General features: G+C 42.0%; 1 protein-coding gene across 2 annotated transcripts; it reads left to right on the forward strand.

Moving 5' to 3' along the window:
- Positions 1 to 800: 800 nt before the first annotated feature.
- Positions 801 to 7,652, forward strand: LOC124673585 (calmodulin-binding transcription activator 2-like). Of its 2 annotated transcripts, XM_047209634.1 has the most exons (14): positions 801 to 934; positions 1,307 to 1,426; positions 2,072 to 2,187; positions 2,652 to 2,740; positions 2,867 to 2,909; positions 3,192 to 3,369; positions 3,486 to 3,605; positions 3,689 to 4,020; positions 4,104 to 4,160; positions 4,560 to 4,898; positions 5,070 to 5,758; positions 5,839 to 6,415; positions 6,846 to 7,169; positions 7,410 to 7,652. In XM_047209634.1, exons 1-14 carry the CDS (start codon positions 892 to 894, stop codon positions 7,521 to 7,523), a joined length of 3,141 nt encoding a protein of 1,046 aa, XP_047065590.1. In that variant the 5' UTR covers positions 801 to 891; the 3' UTR covers positions 7,524 to 7,652. The 2 variants fall into 2 exon arrangements, with proteins under 2 accessions (XP_047065590.1, XP_047065591.1); XM_047209635.1 differs by lacking the exon at positions 4,104 to 4,160.
- The last annotated feature ends 824 nt before the right edge of the window (positions 7,653 to 8,476 follow it).

Genomic DNA, 8,476 nt, shown 5'->3' on the forward strand with positions numbered 1-8,476 from the left:
GACATAGGGGTGGGTAAATATTGCGAGAACCAGGACTCGAACTCGAGACCCTGGGCTCTGATACCATGTTAAGCTTCATGCACTAGCCAACGCAACCAAAAGTCCGAACTGATGGAAAGGGCTAGGCAATCCACTTATATATCTCAACAACATATATCTCAACAAATTTAAACCGGACTCTTTAAGCCTTTTATCCAAAAAAAACTTGCATCCTAATCTTATCCATCTAGTTAGGTGAGGTCCCACTTAACAGATTGGAACGGGACAGCAGAACAGGTCTGCAAACATTCCATCACACAAAATGAGAAAAATAAATGCCAAACACACACGCAGCACAGTAGACACTGAAATGCGCACATGAGGAAGTATGCGACGCACGTGCGTTTTCGCGGAAGAAAGCAACCTCAAACCCACCTTATCCTGCAAGAAGCTCCCAAACCATGATTAGGTGGTCCTTAACTCGGCAGGGGCAATACGGTCACTCCGGCCAGTCGCGTCGCCATCCGACCCGTCGTCACCCGCGGCCTCCACGACCAAACCACGGGCTCTATCAGACCGGGGTTGATCAATCCTAACCAGAGGTCAGCACTAAACGCCGGCGACGGCGGCCGGTAACCCACCTAACCCAGTTGTACTAACCAGCCAAGACCGCCGCCCAAGCCGGGGCAGTCTCGTCATTCGCACAGCCCTCCGCAGTTCCGCTGCCTTTTCCTCCCTCCCCCAGGCTCACACTCCCCTCCCGAACCAAAATATTCCAATCCGACGGTGCCGTGCCGCGAGCCGATCACCAGCCGAGGAATCCCGTGAGGCCGCGCCGCCCGCCGCCCGGACAGAAATTCCCCTCCTCGAGCGGCGAGCGATTGGGCCGGCCGCGCGGCGCCGGATCATCGCATGGCGGAGATGCACAAGTACGGGCTGCCCAACCAGCCCCCAGGTGCGGATTCCTGCCTCCTGCCGCGCTTGATCCCTACCCCCTGCCGCCTAGGGTTTTTGGTGATTTTCCCGGGGGTTTCACGGTTCGGTTAGGGTAGATTTTGCTGAGGTAATCGGGGCTTTTCTGGGGCTGTTTGGGGAGATTCAGGGCTTTCCGCTGTGCTTCGAGCGATTCCTCTGGATTGCGGGCCTTCGGAATTGGTTTCTAGCGCCCGCCTTAGCTGATTAGGGGGTTCGATTAAGAGAACGAAGACGGCTAATCGGAGCAGAAACGAGACCTAGACCACCGCATGGAAAGTGATTTCGAGCGGTTACTGTTGTTGTTGTTCGTTAGCGACTGACTCACTGACTGAATGTCACTGTTACTTCGCAGATATTCCCCAGATACTGCAGGACGCTCAGAACCGGTGGCTGCGGCCCACCGAAATCTGCCAGATACTGTCCAACTACAAGAAGTTCTCCATTGCGCCCGAGCCACCCAACAGGCCTCCAAGTAACCACTCTTCTCCTCATCGAAATGCTTCCATTTATTCAAGTGTTTGCGGTTCATCCTTTCTTCTGTAGCGTGGAAGTGGCATGCGAATATCCTAAAAGTCTGCTTGTCGAGTTCCCCTTTTTTTAGAGTACTTGTTGAGGTTCTAGGAGGGTTTGTTTTGCTAGAAATGTTTAGGTTTCAACAGCAGCCCCTTAACATTGGAACTTGGGGTTCAACAGGCCACACCCCGGAAAAAAAACTACCATTAAAAGTGTGTCTAAGGCTGTCACCATATCAAGTATGTAGAGGGTGATCCAGGGATATAAATTAATCAACTATTCAGAAGATGAGGGACCATCCACTCATCAACCACTAATCATTTGACAATGAGGCGAGACTCTATATCTGCACATGAGACCAGGTTGTTCGTGGTAGTAGGTGGATGTTCGAACTATGTTTTGTGCGCTTGTACTTTGATATGAACTTCCTGTTTCTAGAGATAGCGGTCATACTTCATTGTTGTTTCTTGGTTTTCCCCAGTTCTTGTCTGCGGTAGAACGTGTACCTATTTAATTTGCACCTAATACATGTTGATTATCTTAGGAATGATATTCCAATACTGAGATTGTGTTCTTATATGGATTTTTCTTGTCATTCTTGTAGGTGGTTCATTATTTCTATTTGACCGCAAAATATTGAGATACTTCAGGAAGGATGGGCACATCTGGAGAAAGAAGAAGGATGGCAAGACAGTCAAGGAAGCTCATGAAAAGCTCAAAGTATGTGCAAGCTCTTTCGTAGAGAACTTTCTTTGTATTCGTAGTTTGAAAGCACGAGACAATTGAAGGATACTGTTGTTTACTTGGTTTTGAATCACCTAAAGTCATGTAGTATCACTATTTAATAAGCACATATAGTTGTCATATATTATACAGTGCAGTCTGTCATACAAACAGTACCTAAACCAACTCATGAGAGATTTTTTTTCCAGTCTCCAAGGTACATCTTACAAAAAATGATCATCAGAATATCTTCATAAAGATAGTTAAAGATTGCATATATTTAGAAATAAATGCACTAGACGAAGTAGTTGGAAACAATTCTGCATAACCAGCATTTTTTTTCACCAACGGAGGTGATTATCTGGTGCGGCCAAAATAGTCGCAATAGTTTAACAAAGCTCCCTACTGTTCTTCTCCTGTGGTTTTATTACTGGACTAGAAACTGAAGCTTGTCCTTTTAGGTTGGCAGTGTTGATGTACTTCATTGCTATTATGCCCATGGGGAAGAGAACGAGAACTTCCAAAGACGGACCTATTGGTTGTTAGAAGAGTAAGTATTGAATACTGCAATAGTTTATTTGAATATAATGTAAATCGTTCCAATTAGGATAGCCTAATGGTAGCTGAAATAATATGACAACATGCAATGATGATAATCGTCCTCCTTTTCTTCCAGGGGTTTTATGAATATTGTTCTTGTGCACTATCTTGACATCAAGGTATGTTTAGTTTCGTGCATGGTGAACTTTTATTCCTCAATATTGTTTGTAAGTTTGTACAAGTATCAACATAAACGTTCACATGCATAGTTACAGCTTTGCTGGTATGCACTCCATTTGTAATAGTCTCATCCATACAGAATGAAAAAATAATCTCTGCAGCGCACCACACAATGTGACTGTCTTAGTGTAACTGTACGGTGCCCAGTTTTCTTTGTTGATTTACCCCTTTATGTAAGAATGTTCCCTTTCCTTATATGCCGCTGTAAAAAATGATTTCAGGGTGGCAAACAAAGTTTTATTCGTTCGAAAGAAGCTGAAGATATTGCACGATTATCAAGTGATGATAGTCCTGCATGTTCAAATTCTTTCGCTAGTCAGAGCCAGGTAGCCTCCCAAACTATGGATGCTGAAAGCCCATATAGTGGCCAGCTTTCGGAATATGAAGATGCTGAAACAGGTCTTGCTGTTTCTCTATCTTCGTTCTGCATCATCTGCACTAAGTATACATCTATTGGTGCATATTCAATAACTTAACTTGTAATAGTGTATCTAAAGCAAAATTCGGTGCCACAGATAATTGTCGAGCAAGCTCCAGATACCACCCTTTCGTTGAGATGCAGCAGCCTGTGGATGGAGCCATGATGGATAATCTGTTGGGTGCCCCAGCTCCAAGTACTTCCTTGAATAATCTAGGTAAGATTATTCTATCCTCTGATTTCTAAGATATTCTGCCAATGTTGACTTGTTGCTCAGATTTCATTTTACAACCGTTGCAGGTTATCAAAATGAAAAGCAGGCTATAACAGCTAACATAAGCAATAATTTTGTTACTCACCATGGTGTAGCTAGTGTATTCAATGAAACTGGAGCTGGATTAAGGACTGATTCGAAAACGGGACTTGATTCAGGACACTTCAGTGAGCCCTTCTCATCATATCCAACAGGGTTCACGGAGCCAACACTCTATTCTTCTGTTGCCACAATGGGGTCTAACAATCTGGATGGCAACTCTCGGTTAGAAACACTGATGACTGAGGCACTGTACACAAACAACCTTACGCAAAATGAAGCTGATGCGCTGAGTGCTGCAGGCATGACGTCCTCACAGGTGCTTTGCTACTTTCTTCCCTTAATTTTCTTGTTGTCTTGTGAGATGTTTGTTCCTGTGTGTCAATCATTCAACTTTTCTAGGCATGCTCTTCTTTTTTGCTTACTATGGAGTCCATCACATTCAGACTACTTGCAGAGGTGTAGGAAGGTCCTTTCTGCTCTACATTATCATAGGACTATGTCAATGTACTTCTTTTTATCTGAATGCACATTGTAATTTGGTGCCATGACATGGATGAAGCTTATGCATGATCCATTTTAGTGAGGAATATTTAAGAGTACTATGTTTCACTACCCTGAAAAAAGGGGTATTCCATTTTTTGACTCTTCAGTATCTATTGCTGTCTGATTATTATTATTATTACTACGCAAGAGAACAAACTAATGGAGTGGAAACACTTGCAGATCTATAAGAATTGTTTGTTGAGTAGTTCCATATATGCATTCCTTATTTCACAGTAGCGTATGGACAGGTACCGATGAGTGGTGCACACAGTACTTATTGCCAGAAACTGATCTGTTACCCCGAATTCGCAGGTGCACAATGATGGTTATACAGATGCAAGCATGAGATATCCGCTATTAAAGCAGTCATCGTTGGACCTCTTTAATATTGAGCCCAATGGTTTGAAGAAATTTGACAGCTTCTCGAGATGGATGAGTGACGAACTTGCAGAGGTAGCTGATTTGGATATCAAGTCCAGTTCTGATACTTTCTGGAGCAGCGCTGAAACTGTCAATGTTGCTGATGTCTCTAGTATTCCTATCAACGAGCAACTGGATGCATACGTAGTCAGCCCCTCGCTTTCCCAAGACCAGCTCTTTAGCATTATTGATGTTTCTCCAAGCTGGGCGGACACTGGCTCAAAAATTAAGGTTTGCACAGTTATTTATTTTCGTTCTGCTATTGTTTTGGCCTTAGGCACGATATAAGAACCCTACTAGTATGTTCTATCTTCTACGTTGAGCATCCTGTTATCTACTGTAATAAATTCTAGTGGTTACCTAGCATTAATCATGCTTCTTTCTCTTGTGACCCCAATGCAGGTCTTGATTACTGGTACATTCTTGACAAACAAAGAACATGTAGAAAATTGCAACTGGTCATGCATGTTTGGGGATGTTGAAGTACCGACAGAGGTTTTAGCAGATGGCTCCCTGCGCTGCTACACGCCATTGCATCAATCTGGGCGGGTTCCATTTTATGTTACATGCTCTAATAGGGTAGCTTGTAGTGAAGTAAGGGAATTCGAGTTTCGTGATTCTGAAACTCAGTATATGGAGGCGGCAGATCCTCATATTACTGGCATTAATGAAATGCATTTACATATCCGTCTTGAGAAGTTGCTTTCACTGGGACCAGATGACTATGAAAAGTATGTTATGAGTGATGGAAATGAGAAATCTGAGTTAATCAGAACTATAGGTTCCCTGATGCTTGATGATAATTTTACAAACCTGGCATCACCGTCGGATGAAAAAGTTTTGTCCGCTGCACAGGATAAGAACCGTGAGAAACTTGTCAAAGATAAGCTGTATTATTGGCTTATCCATAAGATACATGATGACGGGAAAGGTCCCAATGTGTTAGGCAATGAAGGACAAGGAGTAATCCATTTAGTAGCTGCACTTGGCTATGATTGGGCTATCAGACCAATTATTACTGCAGGTGTACATGTGAACTTCAGGGATGCTCGTGGATGGACTGCACTTCACTGGGCTGCATCATGTGGAAGGTATTACGAAAATGTTTATACCTATTGAGTATTTGATCTTTACTCATCTATGTCGAACTTACAGTATCTCTATTGTTCAGAGAGCGAACAGTCGGTGCCCTCATAACAAATGGAGCTGCATCTGGGGCATTAACAGATCCAACTCCTCAATTCCCATCTGGAAGAACGCCTGCTGATTTAGCATCAGAAAATTTACACAAAGGCATTGCGGGTTTTCTTGCAGAGTCTGCCTTGACAAGTCATCTTTCAGCACTCACATTGAAAGAATCAAAGGGTGGCAATGTTGAAGAAATATGTGGAATAGCAGAAGCTGATGGCTTTGCAGAATCAAGTTCTGGTCACCTTGCCTCCCAAGATTCTCAGGCGGAGCCATTAAAAGATTCACTTAGTGCGGTTCGTAAATCAACTCTAGCTGCATCCAAAATATTTCAAGCTTTTCGGGTGGAATCATTCCACAGAAAGAAGGTGGTTGAATATGGAGATGATGATTGCGGATTATCTGATGAGCGCACACTTTCACTTGTTTCTCTTAAAAATGCCAAATCTGGACAGTATGATATGCCACATTCTGCTGCAGTGCGTATCCAAAACAAGTTCAGAGGATGGAAAGGAAAAAAAGAGTTTATGATTATTCGACAGAAAATCATCAAGATACAGGTATTCTGTATGCTAGTCTGTCTACCTAATCCTTATATTTTTGTCATTGTTAACACGTGATTATTCCAAATTCTAATATTTCAAACCTGAGGTGAGTTTATAGAACCAGTACTAAAATAGTGGTATTTTGTCGTTGTAAACTTGTGCGTATTCCACTATTTCGAAGCTGATGCGAGTTTATTTAACAAAACTAGTTTTAGATGAGGAAAAGGTGACATAAAGCTAAATATTGTGGTAGTAGTAATTTGAGGTCTGTGGAAATGATGCGAACCCTTGGGCGGTCTTGACTTTTGAGTTGCAGATGTTACACTGTCTTGATATGAGTAATTCAAATTATGTTACGCTGTCAACTACTATATAAATTCTACAGTATTTTCAATCTGTGCTATATTGCTTATGGTGCTGTACTTTTACTTCTATTGTTCTCTAGGCTCATGTAAGAGGACACCAAGTAAGGAGAAACTATCGGAAGGTAGTCTGGTCAGTGGGTATCGTGGAGAAAGTTATACTGAGATGGAGGAGAAAGGGAAGGGGTTTGCGTGGTTTCCAACCTGAGAAACAAATTGAAGGGCCATCGCAGATTCAACCTGCAGAAGAGGAAGATGAATACGACTACTTGAAGGATGGCAGGAAACAGGCTGAAGGCAGGCTACAAAGGTCCTTAGATCGTGTGAAATCAATGACTCAATACCCAGAAGCAAGAGAGCAATACAGTAGGCTGCAAGCCTGTGTTACAGAACTACAAGAGTCCAAGGTTCGCTTCCTTTTCTCATAACAAATTATTAGACCATCATATCTTGACATGAAAATCAAGGAGACAACATACATTCCCTCCTACCGTTTTCGTCATTTTCCTTTTCTTAAGCACTGACCTGCACATCCGAAGATGACGCCCACATAACTAGAGCCGTGTACTGAATAAGTGCTCCGCTGAGAGCTAAATGAATGCTTCCGTCATCTAACTGGGATTCATATTTTATGGCATTTTGGACAGGCAATACAGGATAAGATGCTAAGCGATATAGCGGATGTGGACGGAGGCGATTTCATGGCTGATTTGGAGGACTTGTGCGGGGAGGATGACACACCAATGTCCACTATTTCGTGACGTTGATGAGCTTTACTAGACCAGTTAGGCTGTGACTAGTTCGTTTTACCAGACTAGCTGTAAATTCTCGTGCTAGATGTTCACTTCTCACCATTCGACTCAGTATAGCTAATACATGGATGTTGCATAGTTCTTTTGTTAGTCCTTTCATCGTCCGGTTATGCAGAACTCAGCGGTGTAGCTCCATGGCTGAACTGTAGTGCACTTTATTTCGTTCTCCGAGTTCTGAGTTGCAAAACAAACCTTCCTGAGTTCTGAGTTGCATAACTTGCATGAAGATTCAAAACAAACACATGCCATTTATTTTCTTGTTTTACAAAGATACTGGATTGGCTTGCATGTATGTCACTGCCGGGCTGTGTGTAGCATCTCATCATGGGAAACTCCAATCCGCAACTACTTGGAGCCTTGGAGGTGCAACCCATTTTTCAGTGACACTTCTAAATTTCTAAAAAAAATGCAAACTAAAATTATGGACCTACATTATGTTGTATCTTCTGCTCTTGGTCCGAAAATATCACCATATATGATCTACACATATGTGATCTACACGAAAAGAATAAATGATGTTTAAATAGTATGACACTATTTACTTGTGTCTTTTCTTTTTTGCACATATCACATCTGATCATATTTTGAAACAAAAATTTCCAGGTTCACAACATATAGCATACCAACTTCTACAATTTTATTTTACATTTTTAGAAACTTAGAAGTGTCACAAAAATTTATTTTACATTTTTTTTAGAAACTTAGAAGTGTCACAAAAAATTATTTTATATTTTTTAGAAACTTAAAAGTGTCACAAAACTTGTTTAGAAACTCATGTGTCAGAACCATGAGTTGGTTACGAGATCTTATGGGTTTCACATCTAGCCTATCCAACTTGTTTGGAATTTTTTTTTTTTAAGGGAAAACACATTAATCATCTCTCACACAACTTCATGATTACA

This window comes from Lolium rigidum, chromosome 7 (assembly GCF_022539505.1).
Source record: "Lolium rigidum isolate FL_2022 chromosome 7, APGP_CSIRO_Lrig_0.1, whole genome shotgun sequence".
Classification (NCBI taxonomy): domain Eukaryota; kingdom Viridiplantae; phylum Streptophyta; class Magnoliopsida; order Poales; family Poaceae; genus Lolium; species Lolium rigidum.